The 16,043-nt window shown below is 54.5% G+C and overlaps 3 protein-coding genes across 6 annotated transcripts; 1 reads left to right on the top strand and 2 right to left on the bottom strand.

Annotated features, from left to right (window-relative positions):
- Nucleotides 1–520: 520 nt before the first annotated feature.
- Nucleotides 521–3,718, top strand: MPIG6B (megakaryocyte and platelet inhibitory receptor G6b). The gene is made up of 6 exons (XM_055330328.1): nucleotides 521–581; nucleotides 765–1,130; nucleotides 1,269–1,359; nucleotides 1,700–1,752; nucleotides 1,888–1,967; nucleotides 2,098–3,718. The coding sequence occupies exons 1-6, from the start codon at nucleotides 521–523 to the stop codon at nucleotides 2,200–2,202; spliced, it is 756 nt and encodes a 251-aa protein (XP_055186303.1). The 3' UTR covers nucleotides 2,203–3,718.
- Nucleotides 3,719–4,033: 315 nt separating this feature from the next.
- On the bottom strand, nucleotides 4,034–7,499 carry DDAH2 (dimethylarginine dimethylaminohydrolase 2). Of its 2 annotated transcripts, none has more exons than XM_055330335.1 (7): nucleotides 7,100–7,499; nucleotides 5,904–6,264; nucleotides 5,700–5,799; nucleotides 5,501–5,574; nucleotides 5,225–5,344; nucleotides 4,552–4,701; nucleotides 4,034–4,362 (listed from the first exon to the last, which is right to left on the bottom strand). In XM_055330335.1, exons 2-7 carry the CDS (start codon nucleotides 6,198–6,200, stop codon nucleotides 4,246–4,248), a joined length of 858 nt encoding a protein of 285 aa, XP_055186310.1. In that variant the 5' UTR covers nucleotides 6,201–6,264; nucleotides 7,100–7,499; the 3' UTR covers nucleotides 4,034–4,245. The 2 variants fall into 2 exon arrangements, with proteins under 2 accessions (XP_055186310.1, XP_055186311.1); XM_055330336.1 differs by having other exon boundaries at nucleotides 6,402–7,499.
- A 137-nt stretch (nucleotides 7,500–7,636) lies between these two features.
- CLIC1 (chloride intracellular channel 1) lies at nucleotides 7,637–13,339 on the bottom strand. Of its 3 annotated transcripts, XM_055330339.1 has the most exons (7): nucleotides 13,096–13,339; nucleotides 11,211–11,308; nucleotides 10,921–11,030; nucleotides 10,592–10,717; nucleotides 10,340–10,446; nucleotides 9,273–9,454; nucleotides 7,637–8,033 (listed from the first exon to the last, which is right to left on the bottom strand). In XM_055330339.1, exons 3-7 carry the CDS (start codon nucleotides 10,974–10,976, stop codon nucleotides 7,872–7,874), a joined length of 633 nt encoding a protein of 210 aa, XP_055186314.1. In that variant the 5' UTR covers nucleotides 10,977–11,030; nucleotides 11,211–11,308; nucleotides 13,096–13,339; the 3' UTR covers nucleotides 7,637–7,871. The 3 variants fall into 3 exon arrangements, with proteins under 3 accessions (XP_055186314.1, XP_055186313.1, XP_055186315.1); XM_055330338.1 differs by lacking the exon at nucleotides 11,211–11,308; XM_055330340.1 differs by lacking the exons at nucleotides 11,211–11,308; nucleotides 13,096–13,339 and adding an exon at nucleotides 12,617–12,698.
- Between the last annotated feature and the right edge of the window lie 2,704 nt (nucleotides 13,340–16,043).

The raw sequence follows: 16,043 nt of genomic DNA on the forward strand, positions 1-16,043 counted from the left end.
AGATATTATCTCGTGATTAAATAATCACGAGAGAGAGAGAGAGAGAGAGAGAGAGAGAGAGAGAGAGAGAGAGAGAGGCAGAGGGAGAAGCAGGCTCCACGCAGGGAGCCCAACAAGGGATTCCATCCTGGGACCCCAGGATTACACCCTGGGCGGAAGGCAGGCACTAAACCGCTGAGTCACCAAGGGATCCCCTGAAGGCAGGTTTTGAACTCAGACCTCCAGGATGTTCTAGGCCACTGCTACTCTGCCTGCGGGGGGGGGGGGGGGCAGGAGTGGGGGGAGTAAAGTATTCGAAAGTGCTTCTGTAACCAGTCTGAGCACCACTTTCAACTGAGTATGGTTTGAGGGCTGTGAGCGATCCTGCAAGGACTCCCAGAAGGATCCTGGCAGCTGGGAGCCCCGCCCTGCTGTTATCAGAGCCCCCAGACCCGCAGGCCTCCCCACAACTCCCCCTAGTTTCCCTCCGGTCTCCTCCTCCACTGATCCACTCACCTTCTCTCACCACCACACCCAGGCCATGGCCTTGGTTCTGCAGCTGCTGCTGTTGCTGCTGTTGAGGGTCCAGGGGGACCCCGGGGGTAAGCCATCCTGCCCCCAGGAAAGTTGGGATGGGCTCGAGGGAAGACGGGGGTGGGGGTGGGGGGTGGGGGCGGTGATGAGTGTGGTTAGATCCCGGCTGGCAGGAGTGCGGAGGAGAGGAGATGAGAGAGAGAGAGAGAGGACTTGGGAGTGGGCTTTGTCCGGCCCTGCAGACTGGCCCTAACTCCTGCCCCCTCCAACTCCAGCCTCACTGGACGGCCGCCCTGGAGACCGAGTGAATTTCTCCTGCGTAGGCGTCTCGCATCCCATCCGCTGGGCCTGGGCGCCCAGCTTCCCTGCCTGCAAGGGCCTGTCCAAGGGACGCCGCCCAATCCTGTGGGCCTCACCGAGCGGGACCCCCACTGTGTCTCCCGTCCAGCCATTTGCTGGTCGCCTACGTGCCCTGGACCCTGGTATCCGGTGGCTAGAGCTGCTCCTGAGCGCTGGGGACTCAGGCACCTTTTTCTGCAGGGGCCGCCACGAGGAAGAGAGCCGCACGGTGCTTCACGTGCTAGGGGACCGGGCAGATTGCAAGGCTCCAGACCACGGTAGGTCCAGGGCTCCGCGCTCCGGACTTAACTCGGACACACACCCTCGTGGGCAGAGGCCTTGGCTGGACAGCTAGTTGTCTGTCCTCGCACCCCCGACCTCGGCATCCACCACCACCCCTTCCTCCGTTCCCCCAGGGTCCCTGTATCCCCAACTCCTGATCCCCCTGCTGGGCGCTGGGCTGGTGCTGGGACTCGGGGCGCTGGGCGTGGTCTGGTGGTGGCGCAGGTGAGCACCGTGGGCGGGCCCGGTTACACGGGCCGGGTCCGCGGGAGGGGCAGGACCAGGGCCTCCGTGGGCCGCAGCTGGACCGAGAGCCCTGCCGTGCGGCCTAGAGGGGAATGGGCGAGGTCAGCGCTTGGGCGGAGGCCCGGGGCGGGTAGGTGGAGCCGCGGCTAGGGAGGCGAAGCGGGAGCCCGAGCCGGGTCAGAGCGTGGGCGGAACTGCCTGTGGGGTGGGGGTGGGGAGCCTAAACTGTGCGCGGATCTGAGCCTTGGAGTTGCTGGGTTGCTGCTGGAGGACGAGAGACAAAACTGGTGGCCCTCAGAGACTTATACATCCGTTACAGACGATCACCTCCGCATCCGCCTCCGCATCCGCCTCGACCACTCCCCAGATTTGGTGAGACTAACTCCACCCCATTTTCCTTCTTCCACTCCCACACCTCCCACCTCCCAATTCATGGAGTCTGAGCCCTTGCTGGGAGCAGTGTTGGTCACTTTCTCTCAATTCTTCAGCTCTGTCTCCCCCATATAGAACCACTAGTGAAAGTCGACTCCCAGAGGCCAGTAAAGGAGGAGGAGCCTAAGATGGCAGGGGACCTGGACCAGGAGCCGGTAAGGGCCTGGGGATTGGAAGGGGGCCGGCCAGAATCCCCAAGAGCAGTGGACCAAGAAGGACAGAGTCCTGTGTCTCCCAGCGAGTCGGACTTCTGAGACCCCCCCTGCCTCCCTCCCCACCTTTCAGAGCCTGCTCTACGCAGACCTGGACCATTCGGCCCTCAGAAGGCCACTACGGTTGTCGCCAGTGGTTCCTGCTGATGCCTCCACCATCTATGCAGTTGTAGTTTGAAGGGAAGCCCTTATTGCAAACCTCACAAGCTGGAGGTTCTCCACAACTCCCGGCCCCTTCCTGGTCCCTCACCTGGAAAAGGAATGCACCGCGAGATAGAACTGAGCACTAGCTTGAGTCAGGAACCCTGAGTTCCAGGCTATCTCTCTGCCACTGATCTTGCTCCTTCAGTTACCTCATCTCTCCTATAACCTTCACGTCTCCTTCACCACCAGTGCCCTCTCTAAACCTGATCAAGCCCTGTCTCCCCATAAGATATCAACAAGTTCTAGATGTCCTGTTTCTTCCCTTCCCTCCAGTCCAGCTCTTTGAGCCAGGAGCCTACACCTTTCTTCCCCTTCACTCCACTCCCACTGCTCACCTCTTCTTCCCCTTCACTCCACTCCCCCTGAGGTTGCCAGTCAGGTCCTAATGGTCACTCCCAGTAGATTTATGGGCTTGGTCTTCGATTATTTTCATCTTTAAGCTGTTTTTCTTTAATGCTGGTGTCTTCCTTTTGGACTCTTCTTCCTCGCTCCCTACCGCCTTGCTATTCTCCACCATTCTAGGTTTGTCCTTTCCTTTATCTGACCTCCTCTCTCCTGGGAACCTGTCATCCACAGCCAGTCCTCAGCCCTTACCTCTGCAAACAACCCTCTGAATTCTCTCCAGCTCAGATCTCGAGTAATGGGATTTCCCATCTATCCCTGGGACATCCCTGCCTAGTCAGCAGTAGGCATTTTGCACACAGCATTGTCACTCACTTAATCCTCCTCTGCATTCTCCCTTAATCAACCAGTTGCCTAAGCCAGAAACTGGGAGTCATGTAGACCTCCTTCTGCTCACTCCCACACAATGAACCAAGTCCTGTCTTTCTATTTTAGCATCTCTGTGAAATCCATACCCTTCTTCACACCAATTCAGGTGGCTGCCACCTGAATATACTCTCCTCATTTCTTCCCTGGGTTACTCATTGCCTCACCTCATCTTCTTGTCCGTGCCCTCCTCCCTGAAGCCAGAGAGATCCTCCCCAAATGTTAACCTTCTCACAGCCTGTATTCCAGAGCTGTGGTATTTCTTCAGCTCGGGACCCATGGGCCTTGGCTTTGGGTACAAGGTGCTGGCAGCACTCTCCCTACTCTCCAGGCTTGCTTTGTCACTCCACGTTCACAGAACATGCCAATCTTGGAGTGATTCTCCCCAGCCTCCAAATATGCCTTTAACACAGTGCAAGTCCTTCTTCCTGGATCTCCCTTTTTCCTCCTCCCCACTACCGCCCTGACCAATTCTTCATCCCCAGGACTCAGTTGAAATATAGCCATTTCTGGGAAGGCATTCCTGATCCTCTTTGCCTACCCCTGCATATATTTTGATGCTGTAGGAAGTCTCCTTATTCATCTCATAGCAACACCCTGTGAATTGTTCTACCACAACCTGTATTTCAATTTTAATGTACTGTTGAGTTCCCTGGTATCAAGAGACTGACTCTTTTTTTATATTACTGCTTAGCCTCAGTAAATGAGTGAATGAAAATTCACGAGCCTTGGAAGTGACACTTCTTCCTCTGTATCCACTAGGAGTGGGTTGGTAATCTCGCAGCCTCTAAAACATCTGACATTTAGATAAATTGAGTGATCTGCCCATAATCTCTTTACCTTGTATATGCTCCCCACAATAGAAATTCTATCCTGCCCATCTTGTGCCCAAACACCTGATAGGGCTGGCCAATGAGTCAGGAAGTACTTAATAAGGGTTTGATGAATGAAAGAGACCTCTTTCCCAAACACTAACCTCAACCTCCAATTTCAGCCTTGCCCCTATCCCTCTGCTCCAGTAAGACACCAGCCACATCCCAGTCTAAAAGGTCAGTTGTTTTATTAGTTCTGAGGAAGAGGACTCACCCAGTGGACTCTATTCCTTTTTCCCACACTAAGCCCTCCCTCCCCCAATCCTGGGGCCCTCTCCCCACTACTACCTATTCCCTGTCCTCTATCTAAGCTTCCTTCCCCTTCTACTCCCTCTGCTGCCCTACCCATGGCCAGCCAGGACCCTGAGGCCAGGCCCTCAGCTGTGGGGGCGTGTGCTGAGCACCAGGCAAAGGGAGCTAAGACCGGCGCCTGCCTTCTCCAGTTCTGAGCAGGACACAGGTACCAGGGTGACGTCAGAGAGCTTCTGCAGTGCCTGCAGGGAGGACACGAAGTGAGAAGAGGGGAGTAAGGACCTGAGGCCACAGCCAGGCCCTTTTTCTAGCCAGCTGGGAGTGGCACCACCCAAGCTTCTAGAGAAGGTACCCCTTCTTCCTCCCACTAGGAAGGCCTAAGACTTCTTTCTCTGATTATTGTTGTTGGTGGAGCTCCTGCCTTCCCTCACCTCTTGGCTATTGGGCAGGTCCCCACCTCCACGGTGCAGCAGGAAAGGGGGCACACCGGGCAGTCCTGGACGTAGAAAGAGACAGTCAGCAGCCGCGTCATCTGGGAGGGTCAGGGACGCATAGGGGTGGTCCGTCAACACTGCCATCGCCTGAGGGAGAGGAAGGAGGAAGCAGTCAAGTCTAACAGCCTTTCCACAACCAAGTCTGATGGCCCTACCACCATTAAGGGCTGGGGACACATTTACATTTGTTGCATAATAATGAGCACAAGCACTTGCCCTCAGTTTGTGTCAGGCACTGCTCTTAGTGACAAAGGTCTTAGTAACCTTTGTTAAGTTCCGACCTGGACTCACAAGCAGTTCTTTCTACCTGCAACCCTCTTGTCCCCTTCTCCAGCCCACACTGGTCAATCTCATCCATCCTTTGTCATAGTTTAGACGCCCCCTTTGGGAAGTTTCTTGAAACTCGGGAAGATGATGGTAATCGACTGTACTCCCTGTCTCTGTCCTTAGTAGCGTCTTGCTTTCTGATGCGTTTTCACACTAGGTGGACGGCTCCGTGAGGGCAGGGGTTGAAGTTAATTCCCCAAACCTCCCAGCTCTCCGCATCCGCCAACCCCCAGAAGCCAAGCCTACTTGTTGGCCGCGCCCACCCAGCCCCGCCCCTCCTCACCCTGACAGCCTTTTGGGCTGCGTCGCTGCTACCGGCCACCACAGTGCGGGGCCCCCCCATGCCGCAGAGGCTGCGGAGGTGGCAGGGGCTCGAGACCGGCACAGTGGAGACAGCGAAGTCCTAGGGGCAACAAAAGAAAGTATTCGGAGTGCGGGAGGGGTGAGGGGATTCCCGCGTTTGCTCGGGGCTTCTCCCTCTTCGGCGCTGCCCCCCCTCCCTACCCCCCTAGCCCACCCACCCCCGCTTCCCCAGCGCGAAGCCTGTCCCGCTCCTCACCCGGAACGTGTCTGCCACGATCTCAGCTCCTCGGTGGTTGGTCCACTTGGAGAGGCCTACGAAGAACTCCCGGCCTGAGCCCAGGGAGGCCGTGGAGGTTTGAGAACCACAGTGAGTTGAACAAGGCCCCACCTGGCTCAGACTCCCCAACTCTGCTTCCCAGCGCCAAGCCTCAGGGATGCAGGCACCTAAGCCTCACCGGTAAAGAGAACATCAGTGCCATCCAGAGTCGCGTTCTCATCCCCCATCTCCACAATCCGGAGCCCAAGGTCCTGAAGGGCTTTGCGGACTCCATCGACCTTAGGGCAGGAAAGAGGGCGCGGGGCACAGACATTCCCACCCACAATTCGTAAAGCCCCGCAAGTCCAGCTCCTCCTTTCCCTTTATCCCGCCCCCCCCTCACCTCCGGCCTGCGGGCGGGGCTCCAGGGCCGCGTGATTAGGGCCGTGTCCCCTTGGATCACGGCGGTGTCACCAAGCAGCGGTCCCAGCGGCAGCGACTCTTCAGGAGGCAGTTCTAGCAGCTGCAGCCCCAATCGCTGCCTCAGTTTACCCCCCAGCACCCCGTGCTCCCTCTGAGCTTTAGCCAGGTCCAGAGCCGGGAGGCCAGCCCCCGCACCTTCCCCCGAAGCCAGGCTCTCCGGGACCCCCCGGATCAGGGCATGGGAGCAGCGGCCCAGCCCCTCCCCTGGCGTCCCCATCCCATCCACAGTCTCCCCCTCCGGCCACGCTGATTTCTCTAGTTTTCTCTTTTACTTCACCTGTCTGGGAGAAAAGACAGAAAGGGGAGGAGGCAGAGAAAGAGACATGCACAGAAGGACATCGGGGGATGGTTAAGAGCGCCTGGGTCTTCTTCTGCCACCTCCGGGCGCCCCTCCCACTTTACCCCACCCCCTCCAGACCTTCCTTTCCTGCCGACCCCATTCCACCCTGCACCCTTCTGAGTCGGCTTCTTTGGATGTAGTCTGAGGAACAAGATCGGGACCCCTAATCTTCAAAACACCTGTTGCCCCCTGTTCGGGGGCTTCGCGAGGTCCCTGCTAGGCGCCCCTCTTGGCAGCCGCTAGGATGCGCTCACTCCCCAAAAATGCAACGGCCCCGCCCCCTTAACCCTTAGCTGCTCGCTGCTGTAGGGACCTGAAGTGTGGCGAGGGACCCGAAGGGGTTATGGGCCAGGAGGAGACAGCTGCGGAGAGGGTCGGGGTCTGGAAGATGGAAGTCCTGAACGCCCGAACCCGAGAGGCAAAGAGGGGCAACGAGGAATTAGAATCTAAGGAGTTAAACATCCTCTCTCCACCCCGGCCGGCCGCGCTGCCTCTAGCGCGACCCAGTATAAACCAGACCGAGTCCCGGAGGACTGGGAGAGGTCTAAAACGAAATCCAAGGGGCGGGGAAACCGGGGGCGTGGTCCCAGGGAGCGGGCGCCACTCCCGGCTCCAGGACCCGGTCTCCTGGTTCATCTTCCCCAAAGTCTACCCCGCTCAGCTCCGCATCCAAATTTTGGCCTCCTGCACTCTTGTCCACTGCGGGCACGGGCTCGGCACCCTCAAACTCCAGCCCTCCACACGGTCCAGGGGACATCTCCAATCCCTAGACTTACCTCCCGCGGCTACCGGGACTCCTGCGCTCTGTGATCTTGGCTGGGCCCCACCCCCCTGAGGACAGAGTTGGTTGGAGAAGGGAGTCCTAGTCTTCAAGCCTCGGGGACTGGACCTCTCGGCTTTTGAGGGGTCTCGGGGTAGGCGAGCTCAAGAACTGCGGTGGGGCGGGGGCGCGACGGTCTGGCGGCTCCCGGGCATTGTCTAAGCGGGACGGGGCGGGGCCCCCGAGACCACGCCCATTCCGCCCTGCTAGGCCTCGCCGGCTCCGCCCGGACTGCGCTCCCCGCCTCCGAACTCGGCCCCGCCCCAAGTGCTGTCCAGGCCCATCCAGATCTGGCTGGCTCTGATGGCTGAGCTGCCAAAGCGACATGGACCGCAAGACGGCCTTACGGTGGACGGGCGCGAAAAATGGAAGTCGGACCACCAATACTCCTCTTCGAAATTCCTGGCTTCTGCCCTGAGCTCAAGGTCACCGACCCACTTCTCATTCCGTGTTACCCACTACTCAAGCCCCCTTTGTCTAAAACGACACTGTATTTCCAATCTGTATTTTATTACTGAAATACACTGTCCTACCCGCACCACCCCACAATAAAAATCTTACCTAGATTCCCCATCATCCCCTCCAGCCCCCCAGCCAGCCCTGTAGAAGCGCTTCAGGATTCTCTGCCCACTGGCCATTTTGAAGTGTGTCCTTTGGGTAGCCACGTGAAAACCAGCTGGTGTCTTTGTGGAGAAAATGGAGAGGAGAGACGGAGCCTCAGGAGGGACTTATTTGAGGGCCTTGGCCACTTGCTCATAAGCCAGCTCGATCTCCTCATCATCTGGACAGGTGGAGGCAAACTCCTCCCGAGCATAGGCATTACGCAAGTACCGATGCACTCCGCGGAACACCTCTGGGATGGAGAATCCCCTGTATTTCTTACACACCACCTGGGGGTGGGGAGAGAAGGAGGACCAACAAGTTATGTTAGCCTCAAGGAAGCCACACTAGCTGCTAGGCTCTTGGTCTTTCCCTTCTCCCAAGACTTATGGGATAAAATCTAGCCTTCCTGTCCAGGCATTCAAGAACCTCCACTACCTAACTTATTTTCCTGTGATTCTTATCTCCCACATGAATCATCTTCTCCAAAGGGCTTTCTTTTTTAAAAATATTTATTTATTTATTTATGATAGACATAGAGAGGGAGAGAGAGAGAGAGGCAGAGACACAGGAGGAGGGAGAAGCAGGCTCCATGCCGGGAGCCCGACGTGGGACTCGATCCCGGGACTCCAGGATTGCACCCTGGGCCAAAGGCAGGCGCCAAACCGCTAAGCCACCCAGGGATCCCCTCCAAAGGGCTTTCTTAACTCCTCACTATCTTCTCTGGTGTTTGCCCTTCCTTTCCACTTACTTAAATCCTGGCCATTTATAACCAGCTCCTTTTCAGACCACCCGTTCCATGGTGCCATTTCTCTCTTCTTGATTTTATTGAAATATAATTCATAAATCATAAAATTCTCCACTTGAATTTCCAGTGACTTTTGTCCCTATTTTTCATTTGGCTTTTAGTCATGTATTATTACTTAACTTTTGTGTGACTGTTTTATCTTCCCAGCTAGATTTCAAATCCTTTGAGGACAAGGGCCAATCGTGATACATCTCTGTATCTTTCAGTGCCTAGTACACAGATGTTCAGTACAGAGGTCTGTGGCCAACTGACATTAGGCCAAGGTTTTATAAAGTAAACCATAGTTTTGAGGCTAAGACAAAAACATGGGAACCAGTAGTTTTCATTTTTCATCTCAAGACAAAGTAAAGATGGATGCTCGAAAAAGAGTTAAGACTCTGATTTTAGGAAAAGGCTGCTTTGTCTGATCTGGGTATTTGGCAGTGATAGAGACAGGAAGCACACTCTTGACAGCAATGCAGGGGTATGTTACTCCTGGCCAGTCTGTTTGCACCCACAGCCTATATATCACAGAATGTAATTCTCTCAAACACTGGTCTGGTTCAATTCTCTCAAGCAATGACTGGTGAGAAGGAATGGGATGTCTGCTATTGGTAGCAATCCCTAGAAACCATCCTAAGAAAGAAACCACCTTTGGAGTGGTTGTCATGGGAAACCAGTGTGGGAGCTTCTGAAGGAGCCATTCCAGTGGCCACTCTCTGCTCCTACAATGACCACCCACCTGTACTATGTGGAGTTTTGGCAAGAGGTTGCAGTCAGCCAGAGTGAGCTCATTGCCATCCAGAAACTTCCGCTGTGAGATGCCCTCATCCTCAGCACTGGTCTCATCCACTTCTTCTGGGAGGGGGGATGTCAAGTAATTGTCTAAAACTTTCAGGGCTTTCAGGAGCCCCTTCTCCAGATCTGTGCAAGAAAGGGGAATTGGTAAGAACTTCAGGGGAGTGACATAGTCCAGGAGGGCCTGGGGAGTGTGTGTGTGTGTGTGGGGGGGGGCGGTGAATGAATACCAATGGTGAGCCAAATGAATACTAATGAATACTAATAACAAACTAATAACATCTGACACAAACACAGTTAGTTTTCCATGAGTTATTCTAAGCACTTCCCATACAGAAACTCACTGAATCAACCCATGAAATAAACAGGCATTGTTATCCTCATTTTATAGATCTAGAAATGGATTTACAGAGAGATTAAATGAACTGCCCAAAGTTATATAGCTTGTAGTGTTTGTACTCTGGTCGTCTGGATCAAGAGTTACTATTCTTTTTTTTTTTTTTTTCAATTTTTATTTATTTATGATAGTCATAGAGAGAGAGAGAGAGAGAGAGGCAGAGACACAGGCAGAGGGAGAAGCAGGCTCCATTCACCGGGAGCCCGACGTGGGATTCGATCCCGGGTCTCCAAGATCGCGCCCTGGGCCAAAGGCAGGTGCCAAACTGCTGTGCCACCCAGGGATCCCAAGAGTTACTATTCTTAAGCATGAAAACAGGCCATCAACCAACCTAACTAATGTCCTAGTGGGGGAGGAGAGGCTAGGTGACAAACGAGAGAAGCTTAAGTCACAGCCAATGAAAATGCAAGGAAATATGGGGTTAAAGCAAAAATAAGGGGGGGGGCAGGAGGCAGGGAGAGTGTGCCAATAGCTGCTCCATCTCCCTGATATTGGGATTTCCAGATCCAATCCTTGGATCTTCTCCAATCCTCCTAGGACCCTGGCCTCCAACCCTTAAGACTCACTATCTAAAAAAAAAAAATTAAAAAAAAAAAAAAAAAAAAAAGACTCACTATCATTGAGTGCCGGGTTTGAATTCTTGATGTAAGCAGAAAATTTGGCAAATATGTCCAGCCCAGCCGTGTTGGATTCAGGGTTCAGAGCTGCCAGCTTGGGGTACCTGAAAGCCAGTGGGAGAAACAGGATAAGATATCTTTTGGTTCCCCTGCTCCACCCCACCACAATTTCTGTTTTCCAGTTCTACAACCTCTCTCTTTCCTACAGTCTCCCAGCTACCCACCACTTCCTTTCAAGTGTCCTTGTACCTGGGAGGGCACAGCACTGCCTCCAGAAACTCCTCAATCTTGTTGGTGTCTGTGTGCACTTCAGTGCCATACAGAAGGAATGGGAGCTGCCCTCCTGGGCACAGCTTCTGTACTGTCTCGGTCCGCCTGGAGAAGAGGTCAGGCATCAGGACAGGAAAAGGGGGTCAGGGAGAAGCAGAGAGGGGAAATGGAGGGATGTGGAAAGAAAAAGGATCTCTGGGTGGAGGGAGGGCAAAAAGTGCAGGACGAAAGGACGAGGAGGATGGGTGAGTGTGTGTGTGCATATGTGTGTACATGAGGGGTGTTTAGAGGAACAGAAATTGGCCCACCTCTTGGTGTCAACAGTGGTTACGTTGAAGGTTACTCCTTTGAGCCAGAGTACCATGAACAGTCTCTGGGAGAAGGGGCAGTTCCCAATCTTGGCCCCATCACTGCCGGCCTGAAAAGCAACCCCCATCCCAGGGTTAGGCCTGGTACACCCAACCTACCCCAGGCCATTCTCTAGACCGCCTACTCCCAGATCTAGCGTTCTGCCTAGTCAGGACATGCAGCTCACTACTAAAAGCTCGCCCCCCCCCGCCCCCAGACATGGGCTCTCCACTCTGGAGGTGGAGCAAACCTAGGGCAGAGGTCAGCTTCTGGCTCCCCAGAGAGTTCAGGACAGGTGGGAGGTAGGCAGAGGGACTGGGTTGGGGAGAACTTGGGAGGATCTGGACCCTAGAGAGAGCAGACAAACAGTAATGCAGTTTTACATGCTATTCTAAGCACTTTACGCACAAAAATTTAATCCTAAAGTCCATAGAGAGAGACTTTGGTGAGGCCAGGGTTGTAGGCTAGAGAGGCCTGGATTCCTGAATCGAATAGAGCCTGTGAATGGGCAAGGTATGACTGGTTTGGAAGCCAGAGTTCTGGTTCTCTACACCTCCACCCAAGCTGTTTTTGGCAGCTGGGTGGGGAGTCAAGGGGCCTGGAGCCTCACCCTAAAGATGTAGTGGGCTTTGCAGAGGGGGGCTGCCTTCTAATTGGCAGGTGGTGACCTCATCCCCCAAGGGACCTCCCCCTAGGCTGAGGGTGATTCATCTCAGGCTGTCTCGCAGTCTCTGGCCTCAGCAGCTTCCTTCCTGGCAAGGAGTGGGGGCAGGGACCAGGGAGGCTGAGAGGCCTCGGCAGCTGAGGGCCACCTTCCTCTTCCCCACGCACTACTTGTGGGGTCTCCCAGCACACAGCCCCCAGCTCCAGATAACTCTCCTCACACTGGACCCAAGGCCAGAATCTGTAGCGCAGCCCCACCTAGGAATAAAAACAGCCCTTGAGGCTGAGTGTGAGTGAGGTGGGGACCACACCTAAGGGGGGGGGGGCGGACCCAGGCGCCAGGCAAGGCTGCGCCCAGGAAAGGCTTCCCTAGAAGCCCCAAGCAGAAAGGAGGGAGAAAGTGGCAGGACCTCACAAAGAAGGACAAACAAAGGGGGGTAAGTGGAAAGAAAGGCGGCAGGAAAGTGAAGGGTGGGGAGAATGTACAAACCAGGAGGCCTACACAGAGAGGGAGGTACAGAGATGAGATCCAGGCTTGGGGAAGAACGCCCCTGCAGCAGGGAGGGGAGCGGGGCAGAAAGAGTGAAGTCCGCTGTCTGCGCTTTCATCTCCAAGGGCCAAAGGACCGCTGTTCCTCATCCACACCCAGAGAGAGAGGACAGAGTTGGGGTGGCTCTCTTTTTCCTGTTTCTAAAACCCCAAGCCCTCAACAACCTAGCCCAGATCTCCTGCTGATCCCTCCCCCACCTACCCTCATGGTAGCCCCAGCTAAACTCTCAGCTGGCCACCTCCCAGTCTCTCGCTTCTGCCAGCCCCGGGGACCCTTCCCCACCCACCCCTCTCCGGCCCTGCTGCTAGAACTCCACTCTCATTCTCCCATCTCCTTCCACCTCACCAGTCCACCCCTGAGGATTTCCTCTCGGCCTCTCTCACCACACCCTCTTCCTTGAAACCAGCCCTGCCAAACACACGCGCGTGCACACACACACTCACATTTCTCCAAGTCTCCCCCAAGACACACAATCTGGTCTTCTCCCAGGACCACCTGTCCCAATGTTTCCTTCCCTCTGACCCTCCCAAATCCTGTTGGGTTTCAGTGCCCCCTTCTCTCCCTCTTCCCATCAGCTGGTTCCCACCCACATCCTCCACCCCACCCCCCAATCAATATTCTCAACTGTTGGGAACCCTCCCTTCTCCCTACCTTCCGGTCCTTTAGGCTGCTGGAAACTTGCACTCGTACAAACTTTTCAGGGTTGTGCACAGAATTCTCATCACCCGCTCCTACAATCGCCTTCCCGGCCCGACCCCCCCCCCCCGCCCCCCGCGATACAGGCACACCCAAGATTGCACCTGAGGCTGGGCAGGGGGTCTGGGTGGGAAGGGACTGGGGAGTTAAAGCTGGAACTGGGGAGAGGTGAGAGGTGCCTTCCAGGGATCGGGACACTGGCCTAGGAGGGAGACAGTGTTCCTACCTTCACGAACAGTTCAACCTGAGGTTGTTCTTCAGCCATGGTTGCGACGGGGACCAGGAAGCGGCGGCGCTGGGGGAACTGGGAGGGGCCCGGGCCAAGGAAGGCGGGTCTCACAAGCAGGGAGTCTGTCCCCCAGACCTAGGGCAGTCCCTTCAGCGCCACACGAGCCCGATGAGACCCGCTCACACGACCCACGGCCTCCCCAACGGCCCAGCGCACCCCACACCCAGCCCCTCCGGCTCTATCCCCTCCCAGGGTAGATCAGGGAGCCGCTGACTCACCGACCGGCTCCGCCCTGAACCTGGGGAGGGGACAGGAGGGGGGCGGGACTCAACGATCTAGGGAGTGGGTCGAGAGGGAGAGCCTCTGGGTCTCCTAGAGAGTAGGAGATGGGGGTGCTAAGGAGAGGGAATCCTGGAACCTCCTTGTTTCTCCACCAGTCTCCTTGAACACAGGACTTTTTTTTACTGCCTCAGTTTCCCTGCTGCGTTAATCAGGAGACACTCCCACTCTACCCTCACCCAAGAAACCACACCAACAGCTTGGTCAAGCCCGTGAGGGCCCAGGGAGGGAATTTTAGAATATGAAGGTGATTGTTTATTCCTTTTTCCATGTTCCTTCCAGACTCCAGCAGGACAGGGACTTGGAAGTGGACACTGAGATTGGGAGAAGAGAGTATTGAAAGGTTAGGGCAGGGGATGGGAAGAGAGACCACCAGGCCTTCTGCTAGGGAAACAAGCCAAAGGGCCTCATCACTGGGGGAGGTCTGTTCCTCCTCACTGGCCTCCTTAGCTTGAACGCTTCCACTCTTGCCCCCATTCCAGGCCCCTTCCTGTGACCCTTGCCCTTTTCTCACTGATAGGTTGAAGATAGAAGGGGGGGGGGACAGGGATATTGTAGCCCTAAAATAGGAGCTGCACTGATCTTGGATGGGAATGGTAGCTAGTCCTTTCATGAAAGAAAAAAAGCAAAGACCAAACGGAATATTTTAAGTGGAGTCCCCGGAGGCACAGACACAGAAATAGGGAGGTAGAGGAAGAGTAGCTTGATTTTGGAGGTTCTGGCAACTCCTGATGATCTGCTGAAAATGGCTTAATGATATGCCCTCCAAACTGGACATATTCCAGCCTCCATATCTTGAATCTCTCTTCTACCCTACCATACCTTCTCTTCCTTCCTCATCACTGCTGTCTAACAAGAGACCTACAGCTCCATAAAAACATGGTGGAGTGCAAGGACACAGAGAGGAGCAAAACAGGCTTTGACACATAAAGGAAGGGAGACCTGGGGCAGGACTTGGGTGGAGTGAGAGATGTGCTGCTGGGAGCCAGCAGTTAGTGGTTTCCTCTCCTGCTTCCTCTTCTGTGGGTTTTCTTCTCCCTGGGAGAAGGCCTATCTCTCTCCTCCCCAGAGAAGAGATATATTGTGTTTGAATTGTAAAGTCCCATAAGGTTTTAGAATGATTCCTTGAGTGTGTGTATACATGGGGGGGAGGGTCCTCCTCCATGGGTGACCCTCATTTTCTGCACACAGGACCCCTTGTCTGAGGAAAGGAGGCCAAAGCAGCCCCATTCTTAGGGTCCTCTTCTGCTCTAGTTGATCGATGTCCATCAGAGAATCTGCCCCACAAAGATCTCCCTTCTGGGAGATGCCTCAGGCAAATGGGGCCAGCCCTGAGCTCAAACAGGTTTTGGCAGCTTCTTCTCTGCCGCTTTTCCTCTCCTACAGCTTTATGGCTAGAGCTGGCTTGATCATCAATATTGACTTTGGCTGGCTGGCATGGCTACCCACAAGGTATTTTGCCTTAATTTCCCAGATGACAGGTAATGCTGCCCTCTCCTGGTACTATCCAGCAGTGCCTCCTGGGCTGCACCCCCAAATCCTGCCTCAGAGAATTTTCTCTCTGGTCTCATCTCCTTACCCCTGCTTTTCTCCTGTCTCAGTATCTACCCTTTCCTTCGAAGGATGGCTTCTTTTTTCACTCTCTCCCCTTCCTTGTCTTGGTAAACCAGTCCCTAATCTCTTTTCACCCCAGATTGGAAGGTGTGTCCCTCCCTGACACGCCTTAGAGTTGTGATGGTCTCTTCCAGGTTTCCATAGCTTCATTGCTCAACAGTTTGCCAGGGGTAACCATTAACCTAGCCCTTAACTCCCTCCCCTACTTTTCTTGCTAGAGGGGATTTTCCAATCATTGTTTAGAAGAGCCAGGTTACCCCACCATCTTCTCTAGCCTCTTGGATGGGATCTCCCCATCTCAGGGTACCTAAGGCAAAGCTAGAGAGGAAGATGCATTTTAAGGGATTTTTTTTTTTTTTTTAGTATATATTGATTTCTGTCCCCCTCACAATCTCCTTGCTTCTCCACTCCTTACACACACTAAAAAGTAAGCTTCATGAAGTCCATAATTAAATGTTCAGTACTTTGATTCTGCCACCTGGCCCAGAGTAGGCACTAAATAGTTGCTGGGTGAATGAATGACACCCCTGTCTTTAGGGGTGTGTGTGTGTATGTGTGCACCTGTGGAGGAGAGGTATAGACATGTCTCAGTGGGGGTGTAGGTGTTCTTATCAGTCTACTTCTCTCCATTGAATGCTTCTACCTCCTCTGGGGAGACCAAAATCAAAATTAGGCCCAGTTGGGATGCCTGGGTGACTCAGCAGTTGAGCGCCTGCCTTCAACCCAGGGCATGATCCTGGAGTCCGGGAATCGAGTCCCACATCAGGTCCCTGCATGGAGCCTGCCTCTCTGTGTGTCTCTAATGAATAAGTAAAATCTTAAAAAAAAAAAAAAAAAAAGGGCCCAGTAGCGCCCTTGCGGGGGTGGTAATACTCTGCACCAAGGAAATAGGCAAAGGAGGACTAAGATGGGAGTCTCACTTTATTTCTGCTTATTTATTTGAAACACGTAGTAGCTCTTACCAGTTTACCAGGTACTGTCCTAAGCTGTTC

Source organism: Nyctereutes procyonoides, unplaced genomic scaffold (assembly GCF_905146905.1).
Source record: "Nyctereutes procyonoides isolate TBG_1078 unplaced genomic scaffold, NYPRO_anot_genome, whole genome shotgun sequence".
NCBI classification, from domain to species: domain Eukaryota; kingdom Metazoa; phylum Chordata; class Mammalia; order Carnivora; family Canidae; genus Nyctereutes; species Nyctereutes procyonoides.